This window comes from Camarhynchus parvulus, chromosome 1A (genome assembly GCF_901933205.1).
Source record: "Camarhynchus parvulus chromosome 1A, STF_HiC, whole genome shotgun sequence".
NCBI classification, from domain to species: Eukaryota; Metazoa; Chordata; class Aves; order Passeriformes; family Thraupidae; genus Camarhynchus; species Camarhynchus parvulus.
Window position 1 is genome coordinate 67822124 of NC_044586.1, and position 14954 is coordinate 67837077.

At 48.1% G+C, this 14954-nt stretch overlaps 1 protein-coding gene across 2 annotated transcripts in view; it reads right to left on the bottom strand.

Annotated features, from left to right (window-relative positions):
* The window catches only part of PLXNA4 (plexin A4), a 515162-nt gene that overhangs the window by 74918 nt on the left and 425290 nt on the right, over positions 1-14954 (bottom strand). For both annotated transcript variants that reach the window (XM_030960692.1, XM_030960691.1), the window contains exons 11-14: positions 14408-14504; positions 10055-10245; positions 5310-5461; positions 4583-4700 (exon numbers count right to left, since the gene is read on the bottom strand). In XM_030960692.1, the coding sequence (XP_030816552.1) occupies positions 4583-4700; positions 5310-5461; positions 10055-10245; positions 14408-14504 (558 nt within the window). The remainder of the gene's footprint in view (positions 1-4582; positions 4701-5309; positions 5462-10054; positions 10246-14407; positions 14505-14954) is intronic.

Below are 14954 nucleotides of genomic sequence, written 5' to 3' on the forward strand. Positions count from 1 at the left end.
GAACACCTCTAGGGATGGGACTCCATCACCTCCTGGTGCAATTCCAATGTTCAACAACCCTTTCCATGAAGAAATTCCTCCTGATGTCCAGCCTGGACCTGCTCTGGTGCAAAATGCCCACACACGACCCTAAATCTTTCTCTTTTCTGACCTGGATGTTGAGGCAGCCTCGAGCTGTCCTTCACTGACACGTGGTGGTGGTGCTTCTCTGAAATGCCACAGCCACAGGAGCAGCACTGCCCACTTAAACACCTTTTCCTTTTTCCTGCTGATTTTCTGAGCCTCTTTTCCCAGCCTAACACAGCGTTGTGTTAATATATCAAAACGGGGCACAATTCCTTTAGAGGCCCCAAATCTCAAAACTCTTTTTCTTACCTTGCCACCCTCCCTTCTTCCCCAAATCAAGATAAAATACTCGCACTCAAGGCACAGATCACCCTGTTACCACAATGCAGAGAGGAGACATCAATATTCAGGGAGAAATTTGGTGTTACAGTTTATTCTTTCATTTGCATTTTAATAGAAAAACTTTCCATTCAGTCCCAAGTGAAAAGCTACTATATGCATTTAAATGAAGATTATTTCTTTCCCCCTCTCCTTAAGAATGATGACACAAGTGCTTGAAGCTCTCAGCTCCTCTGAGCGAGCAGGTACATCATGCAGTCACCTTATTGAGCTTTGGAGACCATTAATCCATGTTTATAAAACCACCTGACACACACCACAGCTCCCACTCTCACACACACAGAGCCACCTCTGTTCCCAGGCCCCTCTGGTTTAATCATTTTGAAAAACAGCGGCAAGATTTCCATTTTTCCATTTTGCTCCTGTTCTAAATGCAGCTCTTGGAGGAAGGGCAGAACATGAAAACCACACTTACAGCTCTGCAGAAGGATCTGTTGTCAGAGCTGGGCACTTTCTGTGTGTAAACCTGGCTGGTTATCACCTGATGGTTTGGAAACTGGTTTTATACTTTGAATTGTGGAATTTTTGAGGTTGGAAGGGACCCCTATGAGCTGCAAGTCCAGGCATTAACCCAGCACTGGCAAGGCCACAACTAAAGCAATTCTCTAAGCACCTTGAACATCAAGAAATTTCCCCAAAATCCCCCCTGAGGCTCCCCTGGCCCAGCCTGAGGCCGTTCCCTCTCCTCCTGTCTCTCCTGGACTGTCCCCTCCTGGCAGGGACTTGTGCAGAGCCACAAGGGCCCCTGAGCCTCCTTTGCTCCAGGCTCAGCCCCTTCCCAGCTCCCTCAGCCCCTCCTGGTTCTCCAGCCCCTTCCCAGCTCCCTCAGCCCCTCCTGGTTCTCCAGACCCTTCCCAGCTCCCTCAGCCCCTCCTGGTTCTCCAGACCCTTCCCCAGCTCCGTTCCCTTCCCTGAGGAGCTCAAAACTGGATCCAGGATTTGAGGTGGGGTCTCAGCAGTGCCCAGCACAGTGGAGTGGGCACTGCCCCGGTCCTGCTGGCCCCACTATTCCTGATACAATCCAGGTGCCTTTGGCTTCTTGGCCACCTGGATACACCTGGCCTCATGTTCAGCCACAGGTCCTTTTTCCACTGGGCAGCATTCCAGCCATTCTTGGAGTGTGATTTTCTGGGAATATTCTCTACTATTCTCTTTTAATGGGATAAAAAACCGCCGGAAGAGTATGGAAATGCAAAGGATGCACTTCAGTACTGCTCATTTATATTTTGGGTACCACCTCAAACTCTGATGGCAGCTCCCTTACTGATGGACACCCCCACCAGTACAAATTCCTGTGACCTTGATGGCTGATGCTGGGAGGTGACCTCCCAGCTGGCAGAAAATGGGTTGGGAATGGCCAGCCTGGTGCCCAAAGCCCACACAGCTTCAAAAATCATAGAGAACATCTGAGTTAAAGACCCAAAGGAGCTTTGTCTCACCCCTGGGTGGGTACCCTGCCCTCTCCTTGGGGTAGGTAAAGCAGCCATGGCATTTTGAGGATCCTCACAGGCCACAGACACAACAGGAAGGCTCCATGGCAAAGCCCTGCTGTGCCTGGAGCCAATCTTACAAACGGGTTTGTGGCTCAGCTTTCAAAGCTGTGATCAGCCTTAAATTATTCACAGTGGCCTTCCTGAATATTGCACAGCACATTCACAGCAAAACTCCAGATTATTCACCATTTCCTCAATGGTGGAAGGTGGTGGAAAATGCAAAGAGAGTCTTGTGCATCTGTGATAGGCTGGAGAGTGACAACAAGGAAAAGAGGACAGGAAATTTTCTGTGTTTTCTAGGATTTTACCTACTTTCCTCAGCTTCCCAACCCTTTCTTTGCTCCAGCATCTCCTGCACACAGGTTTTCCCCAGAGAAGCACCATCAGAGGTGGGTCTAAACTGCCACACATGGAGCTTGTCAGGACCTTGGTTCCCATTCCACTCCTCCTGGGAACACAGGAAGAGCAAGCTGTGACTCAAACACAGCTTGTGCACCTGAGTGTCCTTTCTAGAGGTTCCACAGTAGCAGCAAGAGGGGAAAGATGAAAGGGATGGATGGAAAATGCTTCCCAAAACAAGGATTTTAGGAGCAGAATCAGAAGAAATGTGGAGCAGCCCACAACACCTGCACTGAGACACAATATTTTCATCTAAAGCCAGAATAAAGGTAAACTTTCTTGAGTAAATGCAATATTTTTTTCATTGAAAGACTGGGGCAATAATCACAGCAAGAAAATGAATAACTAAAAAAAAATACTTCATTTAGATCATCATAAATTTCATTTAAGCTTTGTTTCCCTCTTGGCTTATTGTACTTTCTAATGCAATTTGCAGGTTTTGATCACAGATGAGTTTAAAACAAACGAGCAGCTATTTGAATTTAAAAGTTCTGGTTAGAAAGGTGGAGAAGAACCATTCTGGCATCTCTAAGCTAAGCCACCTCTTTCTTAAAACACTGAAATTAAACACTCTGTTGAGCCCAAACCATCATCTCTTCGAATTCTTGCAAGACAGGGAAAGGCTGAACCAATTGGCCAACTTTGACCAAGTTTTCCTTCAAACCTCTCGAAAACCAATTTTCCAGAAGATTTGCTATGAGTCAAGAAGTGACATTTATCTCCCAGGTGATGCCCTTCCCTGAGTTTTCAAACATCTTCTTTCCCTTCAAGCTGCCACGCACCGCTGCAGGATGCCAAGGCGCGTTGAGATTCCTGCAACAGCATCTCTGCCCTCCTGGCAGAAAAACCTGAGCAAGCCAAAAAAACACAGCTCCCACTGTGAAAGCAGCGGACACGGGAGAGGGAATATGATGGGCAGGCTGGAGAGTGTCTGTATTTTGTTGTTTTTTTTTTTTTGTCTAGCACAAAGGTATGGAGGTATTGAGCAGAGAAAAACCCCGATGGCTTCGTGCTCGTGCCCTGGCAGCCGGGAAGGCGGCGAGCGGAGGGAAAAGCTGTCACAGATGGACACGGATGATCAAAAGCAGACAGTAATTCCAGGAGTAGCAAAGGTGACATGTTGAAGTGTAATGTCCTGGAAAGAGCCCTTCTGGCTGCCTGGTAGGGGCTTTCTCTCAAGGTGTTTCTGTGCCCCCGCCACCGCAACACCTGAGTGACACTGGGAAATGCAGAGAACAGAGAAATTTCTGTAGCTTGAGGGGGGAATCCGAGACATTTGCATTCATTACAAGTTCCCTTTACCATAAAGAAATGCTCAGGCATGTGAATAATTTCAGAAGAGACCCATTCTCCTGCAAGAGCTGAGAGCTTTTGATGGGAACAAAGGGACCCTCTCATCTCAAACCTGCACAGATCTGAACAGATCAAGGCCAGACAATGCTTGCATGTCGCCAGCAAGGGGCCTTAGAGGAATAATCAGGTCTCTTGGACAAGGAACATCATCATAAGGGAGGAGTAAAGCATGGGTTGAGTGTACAACATGTGTTTGCACTTGAACTGAAGCTGAAGCTTGCAGGTGTCTCTTGTTTCATCATGGAGCATCCAAAACCAGCACTGAGCCCCAGTCAGATCCTACAGCTCACCAGCAGCCTGAGCTGGATCTGTCCTGATCCCAGTGCTCCTGGTGTGGATGGGATGAATAAACACCTGGGGGAATCCAGGAGGGAGGAGAAAGAAACCCAATCAAGACCATCACAATCATGCTGCTGAAGATCTCGGGGTTGTAATCAGTAGTGACAGCCCCCAAGTTTCTTCTGGAGGACACCAGTGGCTCCAAGCAGAGGGGTGTTGGTAGCAAAAGCATCACGTCCCGAAAAAAAAAAAGATACTAGGGAAATTTTTCCCTTTTTTAGCTCTTTTTTATTCTTTCCTGTACAGCACTTTTAACTATTAATGAGAATTTTCTGTATTAATTTGGACTGCGGCTGCATGGAACTGTAACTGGACTAATAATCTGGACTATTATTAGGTTGTTAAAACTTTAATTAGACCAGCTATTTTTGCTGGGAACAAGATGTTGAAAGGAAATGGAATGAACAATTTGGTGCACCGGAACGGCAGCGAAGAGCTCGGAGGCTCAATGTGGTGAAGGACAATGGACAGAGGTTCAAAGAGGAGCATGGCCAAGGAGTTCAGGGCCAAGGAGAACTTTTTCAGGAACTTACCATGAAGTAGTAGAGCTGAGAAGACCTGGCCATGAACTCGGGCTTGCACTCGGCCACGCAGATTTCCACAAATCCGGCATGCTGGCTGGGCTTAGCCTCCCCCATCTCACACACAATCCTGAGGGGAAAATACCAACCAGGTGCAGAGTTTGAGGAGTGGTTTTGGTAAGATGGACTTGCAGCTAAGAGCCCTCACTGCTGGAGGATGGACTGAAGATTAATCCACCCTCTTCTGTCCCATCCAGAATCCACATTGTGGATTAAGTTATTATTTAGAAAGTGGTGGCTTCTGGCTGGGACAAGTGCTGAGGTGGTGTAAAGCCACTTAAATACCCAGAGAAATGTTGGGCTGAGGTCTGGCTCCATCCTGCTCAGCTCCAGCCTGGCATGGTGGAGGCAGCTCTAAGGTTTAATGATCACTTCTGCAATTTACCAAGAGTCTTTTCAGGATTGCTGCCTTCCAAACTGGAATTGAACACCTTGGGGTGACTGCTTCGTGAAAACCAGGATAACTTCAAAGGCATTTGCCATGAGGATCACCTAAATATGCAATGCAAACACAGCAATAACTGGATTATTAAATAAATGGATTATCCCAAGCTGTACATGAGGAATATCCTCTTCCATCCCTCAATTCCCAGGTCGGAATGGATTCCTTGGAAGGCCCTACGGGTAGGAATGTCATTAGGTGTGCTGTGGCCTTTGCTGTGCCACACACCCCACTTACTGCTCTGCTGGGATGTACCCTTCCACCAGGGGCTTGCACTCCACGCCGGCCACTTTGACGTGGGAGGCAATATCGCGGAATTCCAGCCCCAGGTTCTCCCCACGGATGGTCACTCTGGTCCCTCCCTCACGAGGGCCCGTCACGGGGTTGATCTGGGGAAACAAGCCAAGAGAAAAGAGAACGATCAAACCAGGCACCAGAATCCTGTCTGTGGCACTCACATTTTCTGGAAAAATCCCTTTGCCCAGGATTTTTCTCCTGGGAAGCTGAGAAGCCTCAGAGAAAAAGGAAAACAATAATTATCTCATTTGCTTCTCCTGTGTTTTGCTCATGTGGAATGTGTTTGGAGATTGTTTACCCACAGGTGATTGTTTCATTGGATTCTGCTGTGAGTTGTTTTGATTCAATGACCAATCAGTGCTAAGCTGTGTTGAGACTCTGGAGAGAGTCATGAGTTTTCATTATTATCTTTTCAGCCTTCTGTCTGTATCCTTTCTCTATTCTTCAGTATAGTAAAGTTTAGCATTCTTTAATATAATAGAGTATCATAAAATAATAAATTAGCTTTCTCAGAACATGGAATCAGATTCATCATTCCTTCCCTTCATCTGGGGGCAACACAAATACAAAACCTGTCAGGTGAAAGAACAGACAACTTTTGGGGATCACTAGGGACACTTATAAATGCTGAACAAGCCTACTTCAGATACACAGAGTATGCAAAATTCTGCCCCAGAACTCATTTACTGTCTTTCAACTACTTGCAAAACATCCAGAGGTGAGTTGAAGATTTTTTGTGGGGATTTGTGGAGCTGCAGGTGAGCTCTGCACTTTGTAGATGTGAGCCATGGAAAGGCAGCAGGGGGACACAGTGGAGAGAAATGGGAGAAAGGACAAGACAAGGACATAAAGGGTTGAGTCAGTCACTTGAAATCCTAAATTCCCAGCCCAAAGCACATGGAGGTAATGGTCATACATCAGAAATTCAGCTGAAAATGTCCACGTGGAAAAAAGCCAGCCAAGCCACAGCAGGAACTGGGTGTTGGGTTAGGTGTGGAGGAGGTGGATGGTGACTGAGAGCAGCAGCAGCTGCTCTGTGCCAACACCTCTTCCTGAAAGAGCTCCAGTTTCCCTCCTGGGAGAGCTGGGGCCATTGTAAGGGCATGCAGGGAGCATGGACAGATTATTTGTGGAGCTTCTGGGTCTCAGCATGAGAGGAGCAACCATCCCAACCAAGCTGGGGGCTGCTGGAATGGTGTTTGCATGCCAGCCTGGCCCTGCACCAGACCCTCACAGGGCCTTGCTCCATCCCCCTTGTCCAGAGCCAGGTGGGAATCAGCACTGGAACTGTCTCCTGAGCATTGGAACAACACCAGAATCACAGGGCTGGCCCTTAATTATCTCTATCCTGCCCTTGCAACTCCTCGCCATGCCCACTTTGCCATGCCACTGCCCACTTGAGAGGGGTTCAAACGCTTCCCTAGCAGGGTGTTCCCTGCTGCCTGCTCAGGATGCCATGGCTGCCATCTGCCAGGGCTGGCACAGCTCTCCCTGCAGTGAGCAAAGGGGAATTCCCTGTCTCAGGGCCATTCCCACCTGCCCCTGGCTCTGCCAGGTGGGAACCTGGGGCTGGCAGCCATGCCCTGCTGCTCCCAGCCCCTTCCCAGCACCCAGCCTGGCACCAGGGTTGGTGTAATTCCCACCCAAAGGGTGATTTTTAGATGCCCCAACCTTTAATAAAAGGAGGGAGAGCCAGGCGCCTCTAGGGGATATTTAATTTTAGGATATTAACTTTAGGATATTAATTGTAGGTGTTGTGAACCAGCTCCTCAATGAGTGTGACTTACTCTAACAGGAACCAGGAGGAATTTGTGGTGGTTTCCCAGGAAAAAAAAAAGAAAGGGAAAGGGGAAAGGGAAAGGGAAAGGAAAGGAAAGGGAAAGGGAAAGGGAAAGGGAAAGGAAAAGAGGGGGAGGGGAAGGGGAAAGGGGAAAGGGAAAGGGGAAAGGGAAAGGGAAAGCTGTCTAAAACAGAAGATTTCAAAAAATTCTTGGTCTGACTCAAAAAGCATCAACAGGAAACTTCCTAGAGCAAAGCCAGCACAGCACCACGGAATCCTTTCCTGGGCAATATTTAATTTGTGAAGGCCAGCTTCAAAACCCACTTATTTCCTTAAAAAACACTTATTTCATCAAAGGAGGGCTTGGGGTTCTCCCAGGGTCACATGGAAGATTTTTTAACCCTATTTCACAGCTCTGCCATAGATTCAACCAAGAAGAAGGTGCTGCCAGGTTGTTTTCACAGCAGGAGAGGAGGAACCTGTTCTATCACAGGTGAAAAACGTGGCATAAGACCTGTCAGATTTGGGGAGGAAAATCCAGGCAGGGAAACAAAAGCTGCCAGGAAGCCTCAACTTCCTCTGGAAGACCCAGAGCTGCATCTCAATTTCCAGTCTCTGCTCACATCAACTGCTGCTTGTCACTCCTAAAGGAGGTTTTTGTGGCTCAGCGAGTCTCTAAGTCCCTTAATTTCCCTGAGTGGCTCTGTAGATGCCAGAGCTGGTACAGAAATGGGGGGATCAGTGCTGCAGGGGGTGTGAGTGCCCCTACAAGTGTGAGTATACGTGTTCTTCCCTGCAGAGATCCAGCCCTGGCTCCTCTCCAGGCTCTGGATGCTCCCACCCCACAGCTCCAGACCTACCATTAGCTGCAATATATATCCAGTCACTTGAGATTACTTCCATGCTAATGGCTCAGAAAAAAGGCCTTCCAAGAGCTACTTAAGGATTGCAGCAGGCAGCTGGAATATTTCATGAGTGAGTGTTGCAATGATCTGTTTGAGCTCAGAGAGTTGTTGGAGGAAATGCCAGCAGAATTTGAAGCACTCTGGAGCTGTAGGGTGGAGAATGAGGGGTTTGCTCTTCAAAATGAGGCTGGAGATGAAGGATTAGGGTTAAAGCATGGCAGGGAAATGTGGGTGAACCTTCAGAACTTCTGCACTCCCAGGTCCTTGTGTTTTGGATTTCTGCTTTAGTTGATCATCCATCAGCTGCCCCGTACCAAATTCTATCATCGTTTCACGAGGTCTGAGAATCTGAAAATATTTTTAAAATGTTTCCCCCAGCTCCAAGTGATTTTCAAGACCTCAAAGCTGAATTTTCAGTTGAATTTAGCTGTCCTTTCTGGCTGTCTGCGTTTGATTTCACAGCTTCAGGTGGTTCAGGTGGGGTCAGAATTACCTGTCTCAGATAAATCCAAGTAAAGTAGAGACCTTCACCTTGGAAACACCAGAATGAGCCATAAACATCAGAATAAACTGAACTCCAACAGTTCAACTGAGAGAGAGCTTTGAAAGCTGGTGAATGACAGGGAGATGGCTCAAAACACAGGGAAAGGGGTTATTTTCAGTAACATCTAGGAAAAACAGATTCAACCCAGCCTTTGCTCTCCCCAAATGTTCAAGCATAGATATTGGTTTAGGGCTCTTCCATAACACCCACACTTTTTGAATCTGAATCAAATACAACTTTAAAAAGCTTTTCTTGCTTTCTAGGAAAATAACCCACCTAACTATTCCTATTAAAGCACCACTGTGGAGCCTGGATTTTCCTCTTTTGCATTTCCCCATGTTTTCCTTGTTTCATTTCCCTCCTGATTTTCCCATTTGTAAATCAGGCCCTGGCCACGTTGAAAGGGGTGCTCATTTTGAGTAAGGCCTGGTGACAGAGGTGCTCAAGGCAGAAAGCAGCTGGAAGGGACGGAGCCCTCATTTTCAAGGCTCATGTCTGTCCTGTGACCCTGAAAACACACCTGACATTATGGCAAAGCCATCCTAAGACAGCAGACAAAAATCCCTTTAGATTTCAGGCCTGACTTGCCTCCCCTGCCTTGTCTCCCTTCTTCTGCCCCTTGTCTTTATGGTCTTCCTATTTTCTTATTTCCTTTTTGAACCTTTCCTCCAGCTTTTCCTTTGGCCCAGTCCACATGATCAATAGGGAACTCTAACAAGCTAAAAATGGAGCCCTATCTCTCTGTCCACAAGGCCTTTTAAGGATAAACTGTCCAATTAAGAAATTACACCTAAATTATTTTCACTTTTAACCCAATAACCAACCACCCATGCCCCTCAATGCAGACTTTTTAATCCAATTACACAAAACCACCCAAACCCATGGAGAAGAAGGTGAAGAAGAAGGAGAAGAAGGAGAAGAAGATAATGAAGAAGGACCAGCCTCCACCCTAAAATCTCCATCTTGCTTTATATCTATTACTGTATTCTAAACCCTTAAACTCTGGGTTTCCCACCCTGTGATATCACACACTTCTGTTCAAACTGCACACCCACAATCCCAGTTCCATTATTCATTCTGGAAGCTTCTCCAGGCCTCAGGTCAGTGCAGTGTTCTCTGGGGGGTCAGTGCCTGGCAGCACAGAAATCTCCAATTCTCAGCAGCCAGGGTTTCAACACCCAAGGTCACCGCTGGGTTGTAGACACATAAAAATTTTGTTCCTGCCTTTGAAGCCACCATGGCCTCACATCCCCAGAGGCTTTTCCTGACCCAGTAGAACTCAGCCCTGACCTCCCCATCCCCAACCCAATGAAGCCACCATGGCCTCACATCCCCGGAGGCTTTTCCTGACCCATCAGAACTCAGCCCTGACCTCCCCATCCCCAACCCAAGCCCAAACCAGGAAAACAAACCAAGGAAAGGGAATCCCCCAGCTTCTCGCAGATCCACGACTTACATCCGTGATCTTGGGGTTGGTGCACTTGCCCTTGGTGCTGGAGAGCTCCAGCCACTGGCTGTCCTGGGCTGGGCAGTGCTGCTTCAGCGTGCACTGGTTCTGCCCCTGGCACCAGCCACACTCGAAGTCGGGGTCGGCTTTCAGGCAGAGTCCGCAGCTGTCCCGCATGGCCCCGCACTTGTACAGGTGAACTGCAGAGACAGCAAACACACGGGGCCTGAGAGAGGCAGGCAGCTCAGGGGAGGGTGGGATGGCAGTGGAAGAAAGAGGGGAAAGTGTTCTGGGCCGCTCGTGCCAGAGGCAGGATGGAAACTCTCCAGGGAGGTGAGTAATTGGGCAAATAACATGGACATCCTCCTTGAAATACAGTTCATTCATTAGTTCCTTCTTCATCAAAGGTGTTTTTGGAAACTGAGAGCAGGAGGGATGAGGTACGGGAGAGGAAGAGGTTTGAGAGAGGAAGAGGTTTGAGAGAGGAAGAGGTATGAAGAGGAAGAGGTATGGGAGAGGAAGAGGTATGGGAGAGGTAGAGGTATGGCAGAGGAAGAGGTATGGGAGAGGAAGAGGTATGGGAGAGGTAGAGGTATGGCAGAGGAAGAGGTAGAGGTATGGGAGAGGAAGAGGTATGGGAGCAGAAGGTAAACTGAGGCACTACAAGCATGAGGCTGGAGGAAATGATGCCCGGGCAGTGATTTGGCCTCAGTGCCTTCCTTTCTCATGGACTGAATGTCATCAAGTGTCACCAACAACCAGACTCAGCACTTCATCCCAAAAGAATTTTCTAGACCTGGCCTGTCACCCTGTTTTTTTAAGCTTTTCTAAGCCTTCTGATGTTGACATTCTTGTAGCGAACTTTCTCACACACTTTCTGTAAATAACTCCTTGTTTTGCATTCCTTTATGGAAGAGGAGAAAGTTGATGGACTGTTGGTTTGTCCAGTGTCATTGGAGAGGTGGCACTGTCACCCTCCAATCCACTGTCACTCTTGGAAAACTATAAATGTTAGAGTCAGAAAATAAACTTCCCTTTTTCTTCACCTTGAGAACAGCAGTGTGAGCTGGTGTTCTTTCATGTCCTATAGCGACACTGGCCACCCCACAGATTAAACCTGGGTGTGAAACTCCCAGGATTTTGGGTTAAGGTGATGCCGCTCAGACTTCCCACTTGACAGAAATCCCAAAAGGTAACAGTGAATACACAGTGGTTCATTATGAAGCTGATTCCAGGGGTTCACAACCAGCTTTTACGCTTTCTTCTGCTCCAGAAATTGTCTGCTTCCCACTTTGAAGCAGAGTTGATTCCACTCTAATACAGACAGCAGTGATTAATGCTTAGCTCCATTTTGAGATGTTAAGTGATTAGAAGCACTCTGAGATTTTTCTAATAAAACCTAAAAATATTGAAGTCCTCCTACAAAATGAGAACATGTTATTTATCCTTATTTTACAGATGTAGAAACTGAGGCCTGGCTTGCACAGGGGACTGATAGCAGAATTCTCCTCCTGGAAGATGAAGGCGACAGAATCAAGGCTCTCAGACTTTTTTCTTTCCTTCATTTGTGGGCATATTGGGAGATTTTCCCTCTGTGCTTCTGTTTTGCTGGGTCTGTGGGTGACTAAAGTGTTTTTTATCTTTATACACAATCCCAGAATTCAAAGGCTTTGGAAATATTTATGCTGAAGGGCTCTGTCTCTCCATACCTTCCCCCTTAAAGTCAGCAAGTATTGGCCAATGTAAGAAAAACTCAGAAACTCTTTACTTCTGCAGGCTGGGTGCAAGAAAAGTACCCCAAAAAACCTACAAAACATCTGTCAAACACAGTGTTTTCCAGACCTTGTGGAATACACCTCTTTCCTTAGTTTTCTGTGGGATTTCCTCAAATTTGCTGAGTTGTTCTGCTTGAGCTGCTACCAGTGGGGATCTCTGTAGATAATTTAGCAGGTTTGGGTCAGTTTGGCATTTGAACCTCCCAGCCCAGCCCATGGTGATGCTGGATGTGAAAGCAGTGGCATCTTGGTCACCTCTGTGTGGCATTGCTTCCATGTGGTATCTCTATGGGCACATGCCTAAACTCTCCTCCTGACCAAAAACATGATGATAATATCCAAATTACTCATCTGGGAGAGCCACCAGCCAGTGCTGCTTCCCAGATTTTTTCCTAGTCATTATTTGCAACATTTTGGCTTGGAATAACCCAAAAAAGGCCTGTGCAGAAGATGATTCTTGAGTTTACCCCTGGTCTGCTTTATGTTACTGGCACAAACAGTCCTAAAATATGATTATCATGATTATGAGATTTATTTCATTCCCACATCACCTAGGATAGCTCAATGCAGCCCAAGAAAAGGATTTTTGGTATGGATCACCTTGTGTCAGGGGTGCTCATTTTATGGTAGCACAAAACTAAGCAGGACTGGGGCAAGGGTCCAAATTCTGACCTCAAGCCACACTGTTAAAGGTTCTCCCAGTCCATGGCACTCTTTGGGCCATGGAAATCAGCAGTGTCTTGGAAACACAGCTTGGAGAGAAGGAGACAACTTCAGAGCAGAGGCGGGGTGGCAGTTTGAGCACAGGCTGTGACCGAGTGCCAGGGCTGGCCAGGAATCTCCAGCCTGTTGTGTTTGCTGAGTGAATTTAACCCTCAAAAGTCACAGTTTTTGGGTTTTGGTGCCAGATCTCCGCCATTCAGAGGTGGAGAAGGGCAGATGGTGTTGTGCCATGGGGAGAAGAGTTGCCTTCTGTGTTGCTGTCCAGGTTGGACGTGGTATTGGTGGGAACCCCACTGACCACCCCTCTGCATGAGGGTGGGTGTGTGTCCAGGATTGCCAAGCAATGTGTGTTCTATCCTCATCTGTCAGAGGTGGGGCAGTTCTCTGCTGTCCATGGGGCAGTTTTTTCTTTATCTCTGCCACAGCCAACCCTCCCTCCAGGAGATCTCTGCTGTCCATGGCCACTGAGTGTCCCTGCAGGGCTGATCCAATTCCAGCATCCCATGGGGAGATGCTGCGCCCAGGGGAGGAGCCAAGCATTCCTACCTGGATCCAATCTGAGCCTGGAGCAGCACAGCAGCCTTTGCCCACTGCATTGCCAGAGGAGCAGCTTTCTGCTGCCCTGCATTGCCAGAGGGAGCCCAGGCCCATGTGCAGCAGCCCTGGAGCTGCAGAGGAAAACTCCCCCCTTGTGCAGGATCCCTGCTCCAGCAGCAGCACAGCTGGCACTGCAGGAGGGCTGCAGCCACATTTCCAATTGGACTGCTACCAGCACCCTGACCAACAGGGGGTCAGCTTGTGTTCTGACTGTCAGTGTTGTTTTGATTTACTGCATTGTTTATTTTATTTTTAGTTTCTTCTCTAATAAAGAACTGTTATTCCTGCTCCCATATCTTTGCCTGAGAGCCCCCCTTAATTTCGAAATTATAACAATTTGAAGGAAGGGGATTTACATTTTCAATGTCAGGGGAGGCTCCTGCCTTCCCTAGCAGACACCTGGCTTTCCAAACCAAGACAGTGTGGAGCTGTGTGACAGCACCACGGCAGAACCTGGTGGGGACAGATTGAGTGGGAGAAGGTGTGGGAAGTGTCCACGACAAGGTAAAGAGAGGGAGTGAGACATTTCTGAGAGGTGATGATGTGAGAAGAAGAGAATCTGCAGGTGTGAGCTACAAATGCAGGGCAGCCAGGGGGAGGGGTTGTCTGGGGGGAAGGTTCCAGGGTGGAAAGACAAAAAGAAGAAGAAGATGTGGACAAGCCATCCATCTCCAGAAACACCCAGACAGCCTCAGGGCTGTGTCTGGATGTGCAGCCCCCTCTGTGAGGGGCACACCAAACCTGTGCCATCAGTGGTGGTTAAACACAGGTGGTTTTCAGATCCTTTTTATCATTACTATCTTATTTTGCTCAGAATTCTCCCGCTGGAGAGCTACAGCCTTCCTGCTCCCCTCCTGCCTTCCCCTGCTCATTACTAAATTGCCTCTGAGCAGAGAGCCCGTTCTCCTGGCATGTTAACTTGAAGAGCATCACTGCAGGAGAAATAAAGAGGGGGAGAAAAAGCCTGGAGAGGGAGGGGCGTGAAGAGCAGACACGAGGATGCGGGGAGAAGCGGGAGGCAGGACGATGAAGGGAGAGGGAGAGCAACACAAGTGGGAGGGAGACTCGCGTTTCACAGGTGGAATGAGAGAGTTGGAGGGCTGGGGGGAGGCACACAAAGCACTCCGAAATTGGTAATTTGCAGAGTGCAGAGAACAAGTGTGCAGCAGCCAGCACGGGGAGACGGTGGCGGCTTTGTTAAGTGTAGGGAGCGAGGGCCCGTTGCTAAGGTTACTGCTTCCAAGGACAAGTTGAAATAACTCTTTACCTTTGTTCTGTGCTGGGTTGTCAATGTTGAAATTCCCGTTCCACACGACTGTCAGCTCCACTGGCAGGCTGTTAATCTCCATCCCTTCGTACGAGTACTAGAAGTGGGAGAGGAAAAACAAAACAAGCCAAAAAAAAAAATAATAAACCCCAAAGCCAGACTTAGAGAGTGCCTGGAGGTGGGGAGGGGATGGGATGAGGCAAGAGGTAGTGCTGAGCATGGAGAACAAGAGAAATGGAGCTGTCACTCACCTCCCTAATCAGCAGCACCTACCATAATGCCATGGGATGCTCCCAAAGCTGTGGAGCTCCAACCATGCCCCTCACAAAAACCCATTTATCCCTTAGATGAACATTCATAGAATCCCAGAATGGGGATGGAAGGGAGATTAAAGATCATCCAGTTCCAACCTCTGCCATGGCAAGGACACCTTCCACTATCCCAGGTTGCTCCAAGCCTTGTGCAGCCTGGCCTTGGACACTGCCAGGGATCCAGGGGCAGCCACAGCTTCACTGGACAACCAGAGCCTCACAGCCAAGAACTCCTT